General features: G+C 45.5%; 1 protein-coding gene across 1 annotated transcript in view; it reads left to right on the top strand.

The window, feature by feature from the left end:
* Positions 1–22,946, top strand: part of LOC147880208 (uncharacterized) — a 268,137-nt gene that overhangs the window by 29,306 nt on the left and 215,885 nt on the right. The window contains exons 2-5 of the mRNA XM_087370371.1: positions 835–945; positions 1,430–1,606; positions 4,838–4,963; positions 5,120–5,362. Coding sequence (XP_087226497.1) covers positions 835–945; positions 1,430–1,606; positions 4,838–4,963; positions 5,120–5,362 — 657 coding nt within the window. The remainder of the gene's footprint in view (positions 1–834; positions 946–1,429; positions 1,607–4,837; positions 4,964–5,119; positions 5,363–22,946) is intronic.

The raw sequence follows: 22,946 nt of genomic DNA on the forward strand, positions 1-22,946 counted from the left end.
AAATATGGAAAGCATAATAGAAAGGCAAAATGGAAAGAAAATGAAAGAACAAGTGCTAGGCAATGATAACCAAAATACTCACATGTAGATAGCTTGATGTTGACTGATGTACATGACTCAAGACAAGTAAAACACTATATACTGTGAGACTAGACTCTAGAAAGCCATAGTGTATATGGGATAACTCCCAATATGACACGTGGCATGTCTAGGACTCACTAGACTATAAAACACCCCCTCGACACCTAGTACACTCATTTTTTACTCACTTTGGCTTCATATTCCAACATGAACACACTAGAACACACATTTTTGACTCACTTTGGCTTCATATTCCAATAGGTACTTGAGGATTCAAATAGCCATTCTCATAAACATCTACAAATAATTGAGAAAAACATTTAAAAACAAGGGAAAATGATTTAGATTCAGCTATCCATATCATGGTCGCTTTTAACTTGTAGGATTATCGGAGAAGATTAACATGTAGATCTCGTGAGTTAAGCGTAGTAATAGCATGGACTTTAGAGTGTCAGATACAGGCTGCTCTGGCTTCATCTTCATCATCAAGATCCTAGTCCTTGTCCACCATCCAATCAATACTAGGCATGTCCGCTTTGACGTAAGGCATGGCTAAAAAAACAAGAAGAGCTTGGAGAAGGAAAAGCAAAGTGGGAGGCGAAGCAGGGCTATGTATTTCCCTGGTAGGTTATCTTTGATTTTCAAAATGAATTTTGAAGGATCTAACATTTTGCTGTGTATTTTGTCTCCTTAAAAAAGTATAACCTGAACAGAGAAATTCTTGCTAACAAGAGCTGTGCTCATCTCCTACAGGTAACCTCTTTGCAGGGGAATCTGCCTTTTAAAGTTTCAAGATCTGTTTCTATACCTTCCAAAAACCATGAAACTATGGGAAGGCAAACCTTTGTGGAGCTTCAAGAAAAGGTATACAATAATTTCCCAAGATTGTTCTGTAGTCTTCTTTTTCTTGTTTGATCCTGCAGTCTTCCTCATTCTAGGCCCTCGATATGCTGAAGAGACTGCCTTTGATTGTTTCATACTGAAAGAGATCATGGGATTGATGAATGTACTCTTATTTGGAGGATTTGTACTGCAATGATCCCTTTCCCAGCCTGGAAAATGTATCAATTGTGGAATTTAAGGACGGATTTTCTACATGGGACTCTTTGATCTCCACGGTCTTCTAAGGAAATAACTTTGTCCTGTAGTATATACTTTGCTGTGTTCAAACTTAGTCTATCCAATGAGGTACTTGGTCGGGAAAAAAAATATAGCAAGTTATCTGTGATTCTAATATGTGAGCACCTGACATGGGACAATATATACTTTGCTGTATTCAAACATGTACTACAAGCTATCTGTGCTTCTAATATGTTGGGCACCTGACATAAGGAATGTAATCTTGTAGGTAGAGGATCTTAAAAAGCAGGTCATACGGGAGAAATGGCAAAGACATGCTGTAGCCAAAAAACTGAATGAAGTACGCCGTGAAACGGAAAACGTTTTGCAGCAGAAGCAAAGACTTTGGGAAAATAAGTTTCGGGAAATTCAGAAGGAGAAATACGACTTGTGTATGCGTTTACAGGTTTGAACTTTTCTGAAGTATTGTGATAGACATCATCTTCTACAAATGGAGCATATCATCTTGAAAATGATCTCTTTGAGCAACAAAGCAACTAAAGAACACATTTTTTGCATCTAAACTTTCAAAATATCTCTGTAGCAAGCTAGGTCCTGCTGCCTCTGAGATCCTGCTGCATTCCTCTCCCCCTTGTGCAGCTGCTTTGTCCTTCTCCTGCCCATCTTCATGAACAGCCCATTTGTGGGCTGTTATGGGCACCCTCAACCAGCCTGCCACTAATGGTCAGATGCGTCAGGTTAGGAGGAGGTTGGATATGGGCCCCTCGAGCACCCAACACATTTGGGTCATCATCATAGCAGCCTCTCGACATCAGGCAGCCTCATGTCACCCCTGGGTATGCCCTATAGAAAGGAATCAGTTGTGCTAGCAGTAGATCTCTGATATGTTCCAGAGACACCAGGACTCGTGATGGGATCCCAGTTAGGCCCAAATAGAGCTCAGATCATGCACCTCAGACACTAGATAGGCCATGACATAACATGATATACTCCAGACATACAGAGGGGTCTCCCCTTCTGTTCACCTCAACCTGTCCTTGCCATCAGCACCCCTTCATTCCACCTAAGCCTCTTCTTCATCATCCTAACATCCCTCTCATTTTGCCTGCCCTCTTCTTAGCCTGCCCATCTACTTGAATAGCCCACCCCGTGGGCTGTTTTGGGCCCAGTTCTCCCGTAAGCATCCCCGTCCTTCATTTGCCGCCCTCTGTGCCTCCTCAGCCTCTTTCGTCTCTAGCAGCACCATCCATGTTGGGCTGTGTGCTTCCCTCATCCTCACACACACATGCTTTCTGAACAGGAACAGGACTTTGTGGTCCAACTTTGTTGAGACCTTCCAGAAAAGGATTTACAATTTTCCAAGCAATAACAAATGCCATACTACTTAATTTCTCTCGTATTGTGCACTAATACACACCAAGCCCAGAGAGAGGATGGGTACGCATGGCAGTCCATATATTGTCACAAGACCTGCATGGGTACATGGATACACATGGCACTCCACATACTAGTCAAAGACTCACTAAGATGGAGGAGTATGTGGTCGGGAGGAGTGGCTGTTCTGTTCTGCTCCCATCTTCAAGCACATATTACTGTCACTTGCATAGATGAGCATGAAGGATAACTGTGGATCCAACCTAGGAGCCCTATATCATAAATAGGAAAAAATCACTAAAGATAAGAACTAGCTGAACAAACCTCAAGTATGAATTATAATGGATCTTGAAGAGTAATCATAGGAACAGAAGAGAAACAAACTATAAACAATAAAACAATAGAACTGAAGGAGTTTTCAAATCATTCTCATACATCACGTCTGAGTCCTATACTCTAACGTGGGGAGTAGCTCTTTGGGACATAAGATTTGGTGCCTTGACCATGCCTTCTTCATGCAGAAGTGTTACGGATGTGGCCCTACAAATCTTAGCACCAGCCTCAAGATTCGTTTTTACTCCCCATCTTGGCTCAAGACCCCCCTCTATCTCCAAAAGCAGGCTTTGCTTGGGAGGTTGTTTTTAGAATTACTTTATGGTGGATAAGGTGTGCAACGGAGGCCAGATTATGCTAGGAGTGCATCAAGGGGAGGACATACATCACCTTTTTTGGACTCTGAGGACATTTAGAGATAGACAGTTGGGTGAGGTCCTACTCATTGGGGACTTCAATGCCAGGACTAGGGACACCTTTAGATATTAGATTTTTAGGGGGATGCCTTAGCACTACTAGATCCTCCCCTTGATGAGTCTAGGCACAAATCTAGAAGACACACCCCCCAGATCTTCCATCACATAATATGGGAGATATTTGTTACATATGTGAACCTCTCATGAGGTGCTATGGGGTACAAAGGCGGCCATGCTTCAATAAAGTATAGGCTGCCCACACGGAGGTTGTCATAGTGCGGTAGACTATATCATGGGATCACCTTCCTTTCCACCGTAGATATCTGAGCTCATAGTACACTCCTTATTCCAGGAGCAACCAGTCACACTTGTTTCAACTTGTCCCTCTCCCAACCTATACAAGACACCCATAGATCCGCCTCTCCTACCTACTACCAGTAACACTTTGATCATTCACGTGATCACACTATGGTAGCTATCTTGCCACTTTCCTAGATGCAGTCCTAGGCAGGTAGGCTGGGGGGGGCTAGTAGAGCTTCTAGGTGGCTATGCAGTAGGCTTATAACAGCTTTGAAAGACTGAAGGGTCCATAACAGCTAGCAATTTCTTTTTAGTTACTGCCTCGCAGATTGTTGATCTGCGCTGGTTTTTTCTCAATTTTTTCTAATAGATGGTTCTTTTCTGTTGAAAAAGAGAAGGCTTCAATCCATCAAGGTAGTGCCAGGCTGTGTCTAGAGAATAAAGGCTACACAGTATGACAATCAACCCAATGTTCTGTCTGCAAGAAATCATCAGCAGTGAATAAGATCCAGGATTGTTTGTGATGAGGAAGGAGAAGTTCTTGGTAGAGAAGCTGAGAAGCAGGTTTAGTATAAGACTGCAAAGGAAGAACAAGTTATTACATAGCCTCAGTGAATAAGATCCAGGATTGTTTGTGATGAGGAAGGAGAAGTTTTTGGCAGAGAAGCTTAGCAGGTTCAGTATAAGACTGCAAAGGAAGAACAAGTTATTACAGAGGAGGCTTGGGTTGTAGGTCTACTGTTGTAGGTCTACTATGCCACCTACAAGGAGAGAAAGGTGTATAGACTACAAAGTAGGGGCGACACAAAGGGGATAACAGAGAACAACATTCAAGTCCTAAGGTGCCTCATGCACCTTGCCTCACACCTCACTAAACAAGTGAGCCTTCGCAAAGTGTGCTTCAGCATTGAAATGGCCAATGCGTTATCCCGTGTTTTATAGATATACCACTTGGTTTCAGTTTTAAAGAAGTTTACTGTGGATACTCTTTTACTCTTTGAAGTTCTTGAGCTATAAAACCAAAAAACAGAAATGTGCATACCCTACTTGCAAAACTAGGCATAAGGCCATGGATCAACCTTGCTTCTGCATTTTCTCATAACAAAATCTAGTTTGAGCTCTGAATCATTGTTCTCCAGTTTTTGAAAAGCTTAAAACTGTGGAATTAGCAGGTAGCAAAATTGCAGCCGATACGTACACTCTGAAATTAAATGCCAGCAGCCAGTCTGACAATTTTCCTGTTTACTTTCTAGAAGCTAGATATTGAAAGCCCTAAACACCGTATATCACGGGGAGGGGATGTACATTTGACTGAAGATCAAATAAGGAGTCTGCGACAAGAAATTACAGAGCAAGAATCTCTGATCAGGGGATACCAGGTGATTTCAGATAATAATGATAATTGATCTTCAGTTTCCAAATAGAATAACGAGGATTAAAAATGTGCTTTTACCATAATAGATAAACCACACATTATCACCCAATTTTATAGATGTAATAGAAATACTAACGTTACATGTTATAAGAAGTTGCAGATTGAGAATGAGAGAGCAGTTGAAAGATTAAAAGAAGTTCAAGCACAGGCAAAACAAAGGGAGTGCTTAATGGCAGAGGAAAATGCAACCCTTGCATCCCAGTTGGCTAGCCTGCAAGTTTCTGGAGGACAGAGGATCTCAAATGGAGGTGTTACTACACATTTCAGAGAGTCCCTAAATTTCAGGGAAGAGATTCAAAATGCATACACTAGGGAAGCAACTTTGATGTCTGAAATAGACAAGGTACAGCTAAGGTTTTAGTGAAGTTTTTTATAAAACAGATGATGAAGGTTTTTTTTTTTGGTCTGACAAAATTCATACTGAGCTTTCTGTTACTTTCTATTTCCTGTTGAGGAGAACATGAGAGTAAATTTTCATCTGGCTCTACCATCGGTTTAGAGCTTCTTTGATCTAGTTGATTCCCTAGACTCTCCAAACGCTTGAGAATTAGGCATTCAGGATTGCATACAGTTCAGACAGATATAGAGATCCCCACCATGTGATTAATGATGTCGACGAGCTTTCTGTATACACAATTTTGAGCCATGAGTCTATCTATATATATGTGTGTGCACATGCACGCGCATGTATCTATCTATAAATACGTATGCCCTATACTCCCTAAATGTTTGAGGATCAGATGCAGAGACTCCCATCATGTGATTACTATTTTGATGAGCTTTCTGTACAGACAATTTGGAACTGTGCGTCTATCTATACATATGTGTGTGCACAGTGTGTGATAGATGGGATGCATAGATAGGCCCTCGATCATATATACAATTAAAATCCATGTAGAGACCTCCCTTCTGCATTTGGTGACTGTTTTCCTTCAGTACAATGATCAATTATAATAGGTCCCATTTACTAAAAAAGTTGAGTAGAGATTTTAAAAGTTGGTTTGAACTGCTGCTGTTTTCCCTCTGCCTGACCTGCTGCTACACGCTGATGAAGGAAAAAAAGAGAGGAGAGAAAGTATGAAGGAAACACTCAAGAAACAACTTTAAACTCCAACAGACACAACACCTCAGTCAAATGAGGTCTTCCTCTTCACAAAAAATCTTATGATGGATACAATCAGAAAGATCTTCACCAGGAACAGTTACATGCACCCATCCTCATCCACCACGTGTATGAACAAAGACCGATCATAACCAAGAACCAAAGATAGCATAACCTCAAAGAAAACACCATGTACTCCTGACCCAAGCTCAAGAGATAGACACATTATTCACTATAAATTGCATCTGAAGAAGCAAACTATAGCTGGAACTTCAGTGGGATCAGCAGCGATGTGGAGCTAAAGGGGAAGAGCATATGGCTGGAAGCAATCAAATATCCACGAATGACATGAATCAGTCGCAGCTCAATAAGCGGAAGGATTCTCTCTTGCCATCAACTCCAGCAAGAAAGATGCCACCTCTAACAAGAGAAAAAGACCACGGAGCACCTGCTCGTCAACTCCAAGCAAGAACATCTCCTTCCATCAAACAAAAATGTCAACCCACAATCAAGCGAAAAAGACCACGGAGCACCTGCTCGTCAACTCCAAGCAAGTGCATCTCCTTCCATCAAACAAAAACGTCAACCCATGATCAACGTAACTATCACATCACTGCCTCCTATCCAGCAATCATTGCAATTGCTATTCGTCCACAAAGCTTCTCTTCCTCATGCTCCTGCATGCTGCAATCACTTTGTGATTCTCATCAATCCTCACAATTTCTACGATCAGACCACGATCAGCCTGACGCACAACTTCCTTCTCTGTTTTTTCAACCCCTTCTCCCCCATGTGCCGTCGCCATGTAACTTTTTCCTCCCTCTATCCAGAAGTATGAAGAATAGCATCACGTAGCCACCTCGTTCAGCAGCATACACCTCATGCTTGATTTAGCCACGTATCATTCTAGCTCGTCAACTAGAAGCTTGGAGATTAGATTCACGTAGCGACCTTGCATGCACACGCCTTTGCTTCCAGAATTTCCAGCCACTTCATCACATGGAATTTACCACTCTCCCAACCTCTTTCCCAAACTTTAGGCCAAGGCAATTAATACCCAAATTCCAGCCTTAGACTTCACCCATGCACATAACTCTCAAGCAAGACATTTAATGCATTGCCCACACATGACCACAATAAAAAACATACATTGATGTCCATATGACAATACGACAAGATAGAATGGACTCGTGACAAAGGACACTTGTGATGAGCATTTGTCATTTACAACCAACCCCATAACATACGGGAACCATGCTCTGGAGTGCCTCGCACATCCACATTGCATCTCATTATCTCCCACTAGAGCCCCTACAAGATATATTCACAAACTCAAAAAGAAAAAAATATTTACATCAGTATATAGTCACTTGATAGTAGTACCCACAAAACCCAAAACCACCACTAACTGGCTATGTGCATACCTATGTGCCTACCCACAAGCACGCATAAAGTGGAAAAAAATATTTGCAATTCTTATCATATCAACGCCCTCTCTGCCCTTCCCACTCCTCTTTGCCTCTTCTCTGACCCCTCTAGTCACCCTCTTCCCCTTCTCTATCTTCCGTCTTTTCTCCCCTGCAATTTCTACGAATCAAGATAGCTGCCAATAGCTACGCGACCAGCCTCAATCAGCATCGACAATCAGCTAGCTTGACACTCATATTTGATCGTCTACAGAATACAGACACACAGGAACGTTTTTTTCTTTCTCCCCAAGAAACAGAGTGCATATTCTTCCTTGCTAGATCGGTGGAAGTGGACCGCCTTCTTTTCCAGGAAACATGGGGTCATTTCAGACCCCTTTCAAGTTGAACAAACACCCAGGCCTGACTACTCCTTTTGGGAAAGTGTATGGCACCAAGAACGGCAAGAAAATAGATATGCTTATGAATATGTTCATCAAGCTACACGCTGAGAATTTCCAACTCCAAAAAACTGTCATGCAACTCCAAAAAAGAGTGGATGCCTTAGAGAACACAGTGGATAATGGATGCCAACAGATGCAAAAGTTTATGCAAGCCAAGCCTGTCGAAAGGGATGCAAAGAATGTACAAGAAGGGAAGAAATGGACTGAAATAGTGTCTAAGAAATATGCTAGTGCAGCACATGTTGAAGAACCATCAAAACCAGCTCAAACACCGTCACGTCCATCAACCACAAACCAAGAAGATGCCCATGAACAGAGAGAAAGAGATAAGAGATCTCAAAACATTGTTATCCGTGGTCTACCAGAGATGGATAAGGAAACCCCTCTAGCTCTAGCCAAGGAGGTGACTGAATTTTTTTCAGAACACTTTGCGATGCTTGAAGTGACTGTATATGCAGCCCATCGTGTAGGGAAAGCACAAGAGGACAAACCCAATAAAAGGACTATTGTGTGCATTGTAGTAGATCCACGGAAAAGGGAGATTATCCTGGATAGCAGTAAAGTGTATCTTAAAGGCACACCTTTCTATGTCAGTGAAGACCGCACCCCAAAACAGCAGGAAGTGCGAAGAAAGCAATACACGGAAAGACTAATGAGACAAGGAAAGCTGCCCCAAACACAAGATGGGGATCAAAATGTGAAATAGGGGCTCGCAACCCATGGGACACACAAATGCTTACAAGTCATGTTTTGGAATTGTAGGGGCTTCCCTTGGCATAAAGGGATAAGCATAAATGCCTTCATTCACGATGCAGACATCATCCTTTTAGGAGAAACCTGGGAAAGTGAAACATGCAGGATCCCAGAGATACCGGGATATGTGGTGCACTCAATATACCAACGGCAAGTGGGGAAAAGAGGGCAAGGAGGTGTTGCATGCATGATACAGGAACACATGGCATAAAAAGTCAGCCTTCATAAAGTGGACAAATACAAAAGATACATGTGGCTGAAAATAGAACTTGGCAGATGCCTTGTCTTTCTTGCAGGTTGCTACATACCTCACCATGAGTCACCCTTTTACAGTAGACATGGAGTGGGCCCTAGTGCTGCGTTTGAAGCACTATGTCTTGATGTGGCTGAACTCAGAGAAAAGGGCCAAGTCATAGTGATGGGAGACCAACGCAAGAATTGGTCAACTACAGTTTCAGCCCATTACGCATGATGAAATGGATAAAGAAGCAGTCACAGAAGCGGACATCATGTGGTAGAGAGGATCCGAGGACGACACCATCAACACACAAGGCAGAGCACTCCGATGCATGATTAATGGGCTGCACATGCCAGTCTTGAATGGAATGCAACTATTCCCTAACACCCACAAGATGACGTGTCTCTCAGCCAGTGGAGGACAGAGTGTGCTAGATTATGCCTTGGTACATGTGGATATTATACCCATTATCAAAAGCTTCAACATAGGGATGAAATATCCGGAATCGGACCATCTCCCAATATGGATGGATCTTGACATACACCTTGAACATAGGGAGCAGAAATTTTCAGCACATGCAGGAGGTTTCAAAGTAGACCCAGACAAACACCAAGTTTATGCAAACACTTTGGATGCAAAGCTGAGAGCAATAACCAACCCCACATGGACAGCCTTGCAGGAAGCAATACTTGCCTCAGCCACGCAAACATTTGGAGCAGCAACTACAAGAAAAAAGAAACAGGTCAAAGGCCTACCACACAAGAAATGGTATGACGAGGAATGCAAACAACTACGCCAAGAGCTGAAATACATACTGGATGTAGATAGGCATAAACAACTGGAGAAGACATACAATGCCCTCACAAGGAAAAAGAAAAGAAAATATATTTTGGAAAGAGAGAAATCTGATTTGGTCACTTTCATCAAAAATCCAAGAAAGGGCTGGAAACAAGTGAAAGGCAGACGGAAACAAGTCATAGGGGATATATCAGATGCAACCATGCTTAATTATGTTACCAAGTTGTACAATCATGCACTTGCTACTGAAATGGGGAAAGAGGATCTATCGGTCACATGCGCTAGTCCTTTCACCTTTGAAGACATTGAAGTTGGACTAAAGAAGATGGCTAATGGCAAAGCATCAAATCACATGAAGATACAGGCGGAATTTGTGAAATGGACAGGAGACCGAGCAAGAACATGGCTCTCACACATCCTAACACATGCTCTACACCATGGTTTCCCTCAAGAATGGCAAGAAAATGGGGTCCAGCCTTTACACAAAGGTGGAGATAAAAATTCAGTCACAAATTACAGAACTATAATGGTCAGCTCTACATTGGCCAAGCTCTTCAGTGCAGCGCTTGAAATGAAAATCAGCTCATGGGCAGAAGAGGCACAGAAAAGAGCCACCGGACAAGCAGGCTTTCGCAAGGAGCACAGGACAGCCAACCACCTTATTACCTTAAGGGTCCTCATGGATGAATGCAGACTGAGAGGACGCACTCTATTTTGTTGTTTTGTGGATTTCAAGAAAGCATTTGACACAGTTCCAAGAGGAGGATTATGGAAGAGAATGCAAGAAATAGGAGTCCCTTTGGCCTTAAGGGTAGGCATCTCTCGTATCTATGAAAAGATATTATGCCGACTCAAACAAACACAAGGTATGTCTGATGTATTTGAGAGCAATATGGGAGTGAAGCAAGGCTGCCCTCTATCGCCTACCTTGTTCGGAATATGCATTGACCAACTGGAGGAACTCATCAATGAATTTGCAGTAGAGAAAGGGTTGCAAGGACCACAATTGGGGCTCTGGACAGTGCTATTGTTGTTATACACAAACGATGTCGTTCTTTTTGCATATGATCCGGAATCTATGCACAAACTTTTACAAGTGCTTAAGACTTTTTGTAGGGAAAGCGGGCTGCAAGTAAATGTCGGAAAAACAAAGATGATGGTAGTCTGTACCAATCAGCCAGAACATCCCCCTGAGATCACCTTTGATGGAGAGATCATTGAGTATGTCAGCACCTTCAAATACTTAGGGGTTGATATCCTCGCAGATCACAGATGGTGGCAATGTATACATAGAAGGATGGACACTGGTTGGGGGAAGTACTACCAGCTTGAGAATGATTGCAGGCACACCGACACTAGGAACTGGAAAATTCCAAATATATTGTTTGATGCATATGTAGTGCAGACAGTATTATATGGAGTGGAAGTATGGGGAGGCAACATTTCAGCCTCTACATGGAATGATATTGAGAAAATGCAAAAAGCTTTCCTAAGGAGACACCTTGGTGTCAAACCCACTACTCCATACTCAATACTTTTGTTGGAAACGGGAAGGAGACCGATTGCATTGATCAGAGTTATGCAATACCTAATAGAGGTGCAGCAAATGCAACCTGATATGCTGCCTCATAAAGCATGGAATGCCAGCACAAAGCTTCAAAAGAACTACAAAAGTAAGGTCATCTGCACAGGATGGGCAACCGACATAAGAAAATGGTTCAGCAGATGGAAAGTGGAAGCATATTTGATCATGCCGCCTGAAAAGGTCAACATGCAAGAGTTTCAACTATCTTTACTGAGCACTTTGCGGAATCACTGGTTGACAAGTGAAAAGAGGGTAAAGCTGGAATATTACCAAGACAACATAAATCCCACATGTTGGTCTACATACATGTCCATAGAGACTCATGCTCAATCTTATATTAGCACACCTATCCCCCTTCTATATTGCAGAAACATTGCCAGGTTCCGTACCAGATCTCATACATTTGCCATTGAGCAGGAAGCTTGGATACACCAGCCTAGACATGCTAGAGTCTGTACCCTTTGTGACATGTAGACAGTTGAGACGGAGGCACATGTAGCTCTACAGTGCCCCCGATATGCACATATCAGGGAGGACTACCAACAGATACTGGGGGACTCCGCTCAGTTGACATCAGTTCTCTCCACTGCCTCTCCGGTAGCATTGGGATCTTTTGTCACTCGTCTTTTTACCTGTCGTCAGGAACTCATAGACTCCTGACCCCTCTCCTTGAGGAGACTCTTTTTACATTGTATCGAGACGGGTCCCATGGGTCATTTTTGGCCCCTCGAGGACGCTAATAAATTATACTTCTACTTCTTCCCAGCCTGTTGGAGCCTTGTCCTCACTAGAGCGACAACAACCCCCCGACAAAGGGATGGCTATTCGATACACTAGTGAGACTGACAGCCATGTATGACACCCCTATTAGAGCACCGTGCTGCCCTAGTCGCCCGCTCACTACACGAGGTTGCTCTTCACGCCTTCCCCCGCACCACCCGCTCCACCCGTCCACCACCACCTAGGACCGTACCCTATAATAGCTGGTACGATGATGAGTGTAAGGCTTTACTCCATCAGGTCAGATTCAAATCCAAAAATAATCTTCCGAGCGAACCAGAGACGCTACGCAAGTACTGTTGATTGGTACGTAGAAAGAAACTTGACTTTGTGCACCGGAACGAGGAGGAGCTACTGAACATTCTATTCAGTAACAACTCTAAGGACTTTTGGCGGAGATTTCTAGAGGGACGGTCCCCCTCGCCACTCACTGACACGCAGGTGTGGTTTGATTATGCACGCACACTCTATGATATCCCAAATCAGCCAGTCCCTAACCTATCACACAAGCCACACCCCACATCGTGCACCCTCTTCACTAGCAAGGGGGTAAAGGATGCCGTAATGAAACTTCATAATGACCGAGCGAAGGATCACAAGGGACTATGCATTGAGTTCATTGCATATGGGATTAACCTCCTAGCCTCGATCTTAGCAAAGCTATTCAATGAAGCTGTTTGCTTGGGGTTTCCACGCACCTGGACCATTAACACTATCTCACCCATTCACAAGGTAGGGGGGCCATGAGCCCAGAGAACTACAGAACCATTATGATTGGACATGTCATGTCCAAGATTTATGCATCAATACTTGATTTTGAGGTCAGCAGATTTGCGAAGTGTCAAGGACTTAGAGCAGCAGGACAGGCCGGTTTCAGGTGGGATCATGGGACCATTGACCACATTCTTGCACTCAGATGTATCATCGAGGAGGCGAGGGCACAAAAGCAGAGGGTTTATTGTTGCTTTGTGGATTTTCGCAAGGCATTTGACACGGTTCCGAGAGCCCGCCTCATACGACGCCTATAGGATTTGGGTTACGACCAAGAGATCATTTGGGCTGTCATGGCACTTTATGAGCGAGTTTCAGGAAGAGTTCGGATAGGATCGGGATGGACAGACGAGATCATGAGAACTATCGGGGTATCACCTACCTTGTTTGGCCTCTACATCGACGAGCTCGAGAGAGTGATGCAGGCATAGGGTGGGGTAGGTTGCTCCCTTGCGGGCATGCTGATTCGGATATTACTCTATGCAGACAGATGACGTGGCTCTCTTGTCCTCCTGAGCAGAGAGGCTCCAGAGACACCTTGACCCGCTACAGTGCTTTTGTGAGTCTCATGATTTGAAGGTCAACTTGGGTAAAACCAAGGTTATGAACTTCAATATGTCTCGAACCATCATGCGCCAGGAGCAGTCCGCATTTAATGGGTCCCCTGTTGAGGTAGTTTCATCATACACTTATCTTGGTGTCGTCTTTTCCCTGTTGAGGTAGTTTCATCATACACTATGAGACCCGCGATGTATGCACACCTGAGTAGAGGATATACTTCATTGGCTAGACTAGAGAGGCAGTGCTTCCGCTCTCACTTTCAAGATCCACGGACCAAAGGGTTGCTTTTTGCCTCCTTGGTCTGCCCAGCAGGGATGTATGGCAGTCCATGCTGGGGGCCAGACTTGTTGGATACAGAGTGGGCCTGGGTGGAGTGGCTACAGGTTCTCATGTTATCACGGATGATCCGTGGTAAGCCATCCGTCCCTCACCAGATCATTCGGTCAGAGTTTGGGTCACCCCCATTACAGTTAGATGCTACATTTCAGGTCATTACGTATCTGTACCGAGTCAGGGAGTATGGGGATTACATGTCCGGGCATAGCAAGATGGCAAGCAGTGTCCTCTTCTATGGCACTTGCAGCCAGGGGAGACCAGAGGTGCTGGTATGCACACAGAGAGAGATGGTTTGCTGGACTAGGGCTCCACATGGACAGACTACCTCCATTCCAGTACAGCATGGATGCTCCTTTCTCTCCCCTCCTATCACACGAGGTCAACCAGGTTATCCGTGAGAATCTACTACAGCTACACACATTCCGGACTTGGTTGGGCCCTAGTGATCTTCGAGTGAAGCTGGGCTTCGACAGAGATCACTTCTTATATATCACAGCGGAGGGTTTCATTGATCCACCAGGATACACGCAGATTCACCTACCCCACTCACTGAGGATCTCTCTTGGGCAGTTTTGGGTCTTTTCACATAGACTTTGTATCGAGAGCGGCAAAGAAGAGCGGTTACCCAGGGAGAGGCGCATATGCACACTGTGTGACATGCAGGAGGTTGAGACAGAGGAGCATTTCATCTTCAGGTGTCCTTGTTACTATGAGATCTGAGGGCATTTCTACCTCTTCAGAGATAGTTATGGCATTTTGGCCCGTCTCCTCTCCTACCCAGATCAGCGGTGTTTGGCTGGTTTCATTCATGAGATGCTTAGACACCGCGAGAGGATACTCCGAGCACGGAGACAGGACCAAACTTCTTCCTCGACTAATACCTCTCAGAGCTCTATCACGAAGTTCTTTCAGCTAGATCACATACACCCCCACGAGACGAGACCTCGACATGACCGTGACCTGGAGCCTGTGACCTGACAGCTCAAATAGAGGGTTGACACACAGATCATACTTGGGGACATCCCCTCCTTGTTTAGGGTCAGAGCCCGACCAACGGGGGTCACAGTGGCCCTGGTTAGACGCAAAGCTACGACCAGGAGACGTACCAAGATTGCACCGTTGATGGGCCGACAACGCTCTATTGCTGACCTCATGCCTCCACTACCTCATCCATCCTGATTTTTCGTTGCTGATGATGAGGATGATGATGTTGATGATGACGATGATGCTGAGATTGATATATACTTGACTATCGACATGACTATGTTGTACTTAGGACTTAGTGCTACCATTTTGCGTTTTTTGCATTCTGCATTGGTGTGGATGCTTGTTTAGTAGCTCCACTACCAGAGCTCATTGTATCAGGTTTTAACCAGTCTCATAGACCCATCGGTCTTCCAAAGACTTTAATGAACTTTCTTTCTTTCTTTCTTCCTTCCTTCCTCTCTCCTTCCGCTTCTCCCTTCTACCTTCCCTCCCGCCTCCACCTCTCTCCTCCACCTCTTCGCCTCGCCTCCTCCTCTTCACCTCAAACACTCTTATTCCTCTTCCTCCGTGCAGCGGGAGCATTTGCGCTTGTTCAGGTGAAAGAAAGTCTTGGTGGTGACCCTTGGTCTAGCCAGAGGGGCTCTATGGTAGCTCCCTCGACTCCCACAGCCATCAAGGTTGTTCTTTCCCCAACTGACAAGCAATAGGTATAGCAGGCAGTTCAGTCCCTCCAGGACAAGGCACTTGTGGGCAGAATTGTGGGCCTCATACCCACACAGAGACAGGTGCGATAGTGGATCCAGGTGAGCTTGGCATTAAAGGGAGACCACATCCACAAGGTCACCATCTATGGAAGAGGGGTTTTGCTCATCCAATTGAGCTTCCTCGATAACGCCTCAACACTTGTGGAGCGGAGCCCCATCCTCCTTGGCCTGCATCTTGTTTACCTCTTTCCTTGGTATCATGGGTTCACAGTGGAGGACATGGATACGACACACCATGTTCCAGGTTTTCTGGTGACACTCCACTTCCCAGGGCTCCCCAAGGAGTATCGAGCCATCCTCCCCTCCATTTGTCGGGCATTTGGCACAGTGCTCGAGTCCCGACACTGCCTCGACACTTGTGGAGCGGAAAGCCATCCTCCTTGGCCCGCATCTTGTTTACCTCTTTCCTTGGTATCATGGGTTCACAGTGGAGGACATGGATACGACACACCATGTTCCACGTTTTTCCGTTACACTCCGCTTCCCAAGGCTCCCCAAGGAGTATCGAGCCATCCTCCCCTCCATTGGTCGGGCATTTGGCATAGTGCTCGAGTCCCCGCCAGAGTCGGCCGCCTCAGTTCTAGCAGATGATGGAGTCCCAAGATCAGACTGGTGGTTGAGAGTCCAAAGTCCCTCCCAGAGTTGATCCTTCTCAAGACCCTTGAAGTCAGCATGCCGAGTCTAGCGCCCTCTCCGGCAAGAGCAACAGGAATCTCAGACCCCATGGGTTATCCCCTCAGAAGGGGACTAGACCCAGGTTAAAAAGAAAAAGAAACCAAGCAAGTAGGCCTGCAGGCAGAGGGCCAATCGCTCAGAGAGGAACATGGTTGACCGAGAGGCCTCGGAGGAACATCAAGAGCCACCTCCCCCAGTAGTAGGGGCCACCACCCATTTAGACGATCCTCCAGCTTCAGAGGTTCAGTCTCTGCACTCACCCTCGCAGCAGCAGCGAGCCCCAGGAGCTTCAAATGCAGCGATAGTAGAAGGTTCAGACGCTAGCCTGACGGGGCCCGCGGAGGAGTGGATCGAGAGCCTAGCGAGCCTGATCAGCAGGGGGGGCCTGAGGTCATCCTTATCCCTCCTCCTCCCCCTCCCCCTCCCCCTCCAGACTCCTCCTCTTCTTCCTTTTCACCTCCCCCTCCCCCTCCCCCTCTTGGGCTCCCCCTGTCTCCTCCCCGCCCCCTCCCCCCCCCATCAGCCCCCCCTTCTATGGTCACTCTCACTTCCCGTCCCCCTCCCTCTACCCCCCGCGTCCCTACCCCTCCACCTCAGCAGCAGGTTCTTCCGCCTCGACACCCCTGCCAACAGGCAAGGGAACGATGATGCGCCCCCTTCTGCTTCCTCATCACAGCAGTAGGTCCGTTCAGGGAGGGATCCTGAGGGACGAGGCTCGTCCTCCCGGTCAGCAGCTCCCAACATCTAGCCTAGGCGTCCCTTACCGCGGGACTTTGGAGATTAGGACCTTGGAAGTATCTGGAGGTTTTGGACTCATATCCTCTATCAATGGAGGTAACGCTCATGGTCCTTCAGCGCCGAAAGGGAGGTTTGATCAGCCAAAGCAATGTTTTTTATTGCAAAAATGTGAAGAGGTACATTATGACGACTATCAAGTCGTGCAAGGATGCAAAGGCAGCATGGGAAAGATTGGCAAACATGTATCATGTTAAGAACATACTCTTGCACTCTCAGCTGCATTTGCAGATACTCTGCATTGTGGGGTGCTTTTGCAGTTACTCTTCAGTTGTGGATGCCTTTGAGCTCCATTGGATGCATTTGAGCACTCGTGGGTGCGCTATTTCAGATTTGGGTTGTGCATTTTCAGTTTGGGATTGCACTTCAGATTGCAGCGGAGTGCAATGATTGGTTGATGCTATTTTTGTAGTGATTGCATTGTGCAGTCAGTGGCATTTCAGAGCAGCCAGTCATACTTTACATTTGCAGCAAGCATTAGTTTGGGATTTGTAGGCACATTTGCAGCCAGTTGTACTTTTGGGACTTGCACTTCTTTTTGCGGGTACATTTGCAGCTTGTGGGTATCCCATTTTGCATCATGTCGACTCTTTCAAACAGTTTTGGCAATTTGTCCGAGGGTGACAAGCTGGATGCACCAAACTATGCCTTGTGGTCATTCATGCTTAAGAACATCTTGGTTGGTGAGGGCTTGTGGGATATTGTTAGTGGGGATGAGGTGAGGCTAGCAGACTCATCTACATCCAGCACAGCTTCTTTGGGTCAGACAGCAGCCTGCTATAGCCCCTCCTACTAGTCCCATAGCATCGACGGAGAAGCAGAAGAAGTTTGACCGCCGCAGTGCCCAAGCGATGTTTTTGATTGCCACAAATGTGAAGAGGCACATTATGACGACTATCAAGTCGTGCAAGGATGCAAAGGCAGCATGGGAAAGATTGGCAAACATGTATCATGTTAAGAATGAGGCAAGGGCCATTGCCTTGACAAATCAGCTCAAGGATCTCGAGATGTAGGAAGGCCAGGCCGTCACTGATCATATTGCCAGGATCACTGATCTACGTGATCAGCTCGCAAGTATTGATGAGGAAACAGAAGACAAGAAGCTTGTCTCTATTACTCTCAATAGCGCCCTCATATGGCACATTCGTCACTTCATTGACCATTGTTCTCAGGACAGGACAGTACCACTCTCATTCGATGGAGTTAGTTGGGCTTTTGTTGCAGGAAGAGGAGAGATGCTCAAATTTTGCCAAAGCCTCTCATCAGGGTGAGCAAGCGCTTGCCATGGGTGGAAAGGGCAAATTTTAAAAAAAGTTTGAGCCAAAACACAGCCATACAACTCAGCCCAAGGAGGGGAATGCAAGCAGTTCAAGTAAAAATCAGAAAAAGGGCAAATGCAACTATTGGAAGAAGCCAGGACATTACATCGCAGAGTGTCAGAAAAGGATTGCCAATGAAAAGAAAAGGCAAAGGGACAGCTCTAGCAGTAGTTTTGTTGCCCCCACTGAAACTCGTGCTTCAGATGCACATGGTGAAGCTCATCTTGCCCAAGGTGATAGAGATTTTGTGTTTGCTGCATTTAGTGAGAAGATGGATTCCAGGGGGGATTTGAATGCTGAAAATCAATCAAGGGATGCTTCCCTTGTTGCAAGTGATACATGGTACATCAACAGTGGTGCTACTAAGCACATGACTTGAGAGCATCACATCTGTTCATGGCAGATAGGTTACGTTTGCCAATGATGCTTCTCAAGACATGATTGGAGTTGGACGCATTCCTATTCAGCTTGATAATGGGAAAGTTAAGTATATCCGAGATGTTTGGTATGTTCCAGATTTGAGGCAAAATCTGATTTCAGTTTCAGACATTACCCATGATCAACATATGTTGGGCGAATTTAAGGATAACCAATGCAAGATCAAGGATCCAAAGAAAGGGTATGAGGTTGTAGCAACAGGCACATATGACAGAGGCTTATACAAGCTTGATGCTCAACCTTATGATCAGAAGATATTGGCTGTAGCAAACACTTCCCAGGCTGATTTATGGCATGCCAGATTTGGACATGTCCATCAGACGGCATTGTCCTACTTTTACAACAATAATATGACTTAGGGAATGCCAAACTTGCATAATCCGGCATGGTAGAAAGCTATGGAAGCTGAGATTAAATCCATTGAGAAGAATGCCACATGGGACTTGGTTGATGTGCCCATTGGAAAAAATGTGGTTGGCACGAAATGGATTTATAAGGTGAAGTACCATTCAGATGGCACAGTTGAGAAATACAAAGCCCGTTTGGTTGCCAAGGGGTATGCACAAGAGGAGGGGATAGATTATGAGGAGACTTTTGCTCCAGTGCCCAAGATGACCACCATTCGTTCTGTCATCTCTCTTGTTGCGTTTTATGGTTGGTCAGTGTACCAGATGGATGTCAAGACCACTTTCCTCAATGGAGATCTTGAAGAGGAGGTCTATGTACATCAGCCCCAAGGTTTTGGGGTGAAGGGACAAGAGCACAAGGTATGCAAGCTCACGAAGGCTCTATATGGGCTGAAGCAAGCACTTCGTGCGTGGTATCAGAAGATACATCAGTTTTTGATGTCACTGGGCTTCGTAAACACTCATACAGAGCCAAATTTGTATGTTCTTCAGCAAAAATCCGAATTGGTCATGTTGGTACTATATGTGGATGACATCATACTCACTACGAGTGATTTGCCGCAAATTACAGCAGTGCAGTCCGCTTTATGTCACAACTTTGACATGACAGATTTGGGCCTATTGCATTATTGTCTTGGCATTGAAATTTGGCAGACCCATGATGGGATTTCTATGTCACAGACAAAGTATTCGAAGGGGTTGTTGCAGAAATTTAAGATGGAGAACTGTAAGCCTGTGGCTACTCCATTGGAAAAGGGACTAAAGCTGAGTAAGCATGATGCTGCTGAAAAGTTTGATGGCACTTTGTACCGGCAGTGCGTTGGCAGTTTGATATATCTATGCTCCACACGGCCTGATATTGCCTACGCCGTAGGGCTTTTGAGCCAGTTGTCCCACAATCACACATTGGAATGCAGCAAAGAGGGTTCTCAGATATGTCCACGGCACTTTCTCTCTTGGCTTGCATTATGCTTCAGATTGTGATCTAGAGCTGAGTGGTTTCATCGACTCAAATTGGTCAGGGGACATTGACGACAGATGGTCCACTACTGGCTATTGCATCTCATTGGGTTCAGTCTGTATCTCGTGGTTCGGTAACAAGCAAGAGCGAGTCTCTCTTTCCAGGAATGAATTTAGAGTTCAAAGCTGCAAATTCAGCCACTACGGAGTTAATGTGGTTAAGGAAGCTTTTGCATGACTTGCATCATGCACAGGATGGCGGAGCAAACTCTATCTTCTGTGACAGCCAGAGTTGCATTGCTATAGCGAAGAATCCTGTCTTTTATGCTCGCATGAAAGACATTAGAAATCATTATCATTATGTACGGGATTGTATTTCTAATGGATTCACTGATCTCATCTATTGTCCATCTGAGGACAATGTGGCGGATATCTTCACCAAAGCCATGTCAATAGATCTTTTCTTATGACATCGACATGGCTTGGGGATCAAAGACATTCTCACAATGTCAAGGGGGGTTGTGAAGTGATTCACAATGACATTGTTTTCATGTACTCCCGTAGGTTGCATATCCATTTGGATGAATTTGTGCAACCATGTTACTTTAGGTACTGCAGGGTACACCTGAGACGTTTCCAGGGTACCTTCAGCCATATCTTTGAGGAGGGATTTGTAAGAGATTACAAAGATATGGTGTTCTACAACCCTATGGTTGACCAGTAGTACTTGGATACTATATATACCAAGTACTTGTATTGTTTCATTTGAACATTTCTATTGGAGCTTTCTTGTGTGTGCACTCTTGCTCACTTGTGTTCACAACCTGTCTCCACTTTGTTTCTACAGAGACGCTTCCAAATCTCCTTGGCCGTCGATTTGAAGTTGATCTCATGAATCAAAGTGTTGGCGAGGCAAAGTCCAATAAGAGCAATGGCTCTTGAGTTTTGTTGCTTTGATATCTTGAGTTGTTGAAGATCCGATCATCCTCAATCACATCTCATACATTTTCTTTCATGAGAAGCAGCTGCATCTTAGTGGGCAACGGCCAGAAGAGGAGATGCAGCGCAGGGAGTAGGCAGGGAGAAGAAAGAAAGAAAGAAAGAAAGAAAGAAAGAAAGTTTATTAAACTCTTCGGAAGACCGATGAGTCTATGAGACTGTGAAAATCCTGATACAACGAGCTGTGGTAGTGGAGCTACTAAACGAGCATCCATACCAATGCAAAATGCAAAAATGCAGAATGGCACTACTAAGTACAACATAGTCATGTCGATGGTCGACTATATATCAATCTTAGCATCATCATCATTAGCAACAACAGGATATCAGGATGGATGATGCAGTGGAGGCATGAAGTCGGCAATAGAGTGTTGTCAGCCACTCAAATGTGCAGTCTTGGCACGTCTCTTGGTCGTAGCTCTACGTCTGACCAGGGCTACAATGACCCCCGTCGGTCGGGCTCCGACTCTAAACAAGGAGGGAATGTCCCCAAGTGTGATCTGTGTGTTGAGCTGTCGTGTCACAGGCTCCAGGTCACGGTCATGTCGAGGCCTCGTCTTGTGGGAGTCCATGTGAGCTGGCTGAAAGAACTCCGTGAGATAGAGCTCTGAGAGGGATCAGCCAAGGAAGAACTCTGCTCCTGTCTCCATGCTCGAAGTATCCTCTCGCGGTGTCTATGTACCTCATGAATGAAACCTGCACCGCTTGTCTAGGTAGGAGAGGAAACGGGCCAAAATCCCATAGCTATCTCTGAAGAGGCAGTAGAAACACCCTTGGATCTCATAGTAAATAGGACACCTGAAGATGAAATGCTCCTCTGTCTCAACCTCCTGCACGTCACACAGTGTGCATATGCACCTCTCCCTGGGTAGTCGCTCTGCTTTGCCGCTCTCGATGCGAAGTCTGTGTGAAGAGGTAGCGGGAAGGAAGAAGACGCAGCACGGGCTAAAAAGGAGAGGGGCGGGGGCAGCGCGGGTTGTTGCATGGGCAGCTAGCAGCAAGCGTAGTAGCAAGTTGATGATGAGCAGCTTCTCCAAATCGGCATCTCGATCTCCATGATGAGGCTAGAGCTTGAGGGAAAGGCAGCCCTTTGGGAGAAGGTAGCTTCCATTTCCGGGGTACCTCACTCCTAAGGTTTGCCCAAGGAAAGGAGAGCTAGAAAAGGGACATGGCTCTAATACCACATGAAGGAATGGGAAGAAGGCGGAAAGGAGGCAAGGGAGCTAGAAGGAAGAAAATAGGAATGAAAGGAAATGGAAATGGAAAGAAAGGCAAGAACCAAAGGAAATCACTTACATGACCAAAAGCTCCACTCGAGTTGATTGATGTGACAAGTGAAAGTACAACACTCAGATAGAGCAGATACACACACTCAAGTACCATATGTATATGGGATAACTCCCAAAATGCCACATGGCACTCGCTCACACAAAGACTCATGAACTAGTTCCTAGAACACACTAGAACACACTCTTTTTTTTTTTCTTTCAAAAAGATTACTTCATTAAGTATGAATGAAAACCGCAAGAACAGGTCTGCCTCTTATGTCGTGAGATCCGTTGTGCCTCAAACCTTGTCAAGTGCGGAGGGAGAATCAGTAAAGCAGCTGGAAGCTAGAGGAGCTCCCGTCTGCAGCTGCCCGCCACCGCCCGTCGCCATCACCCAGCCCCCTTGGCAGCGCTTCGCTCCCTTGGCCGCGCCCAGCTGTCTGCCGCGCACGCCCCCTTGGCAGCACCCTGCTCAGGTCGCCCTGCTGCCTTGGCTGTGCAGGCCCCCTTGGCAGCGTCCT

Source organism: Dipteris shenzhenensis, chromosome 32 (genome assembly GCF_047967505.1).
Source record: "Dipteris shenzhenensis isolate YYH24624 ecotype China chromosome 32, Dip_SZ_1.0, whole genome shotgun sequence".
NCBI lineage: Eukaryota > Viridiplantae > Streptophyta > Polypodiopsida > Gleicheniales > Dipteridaceae > Dipteris > Dipteris shenzhenensis.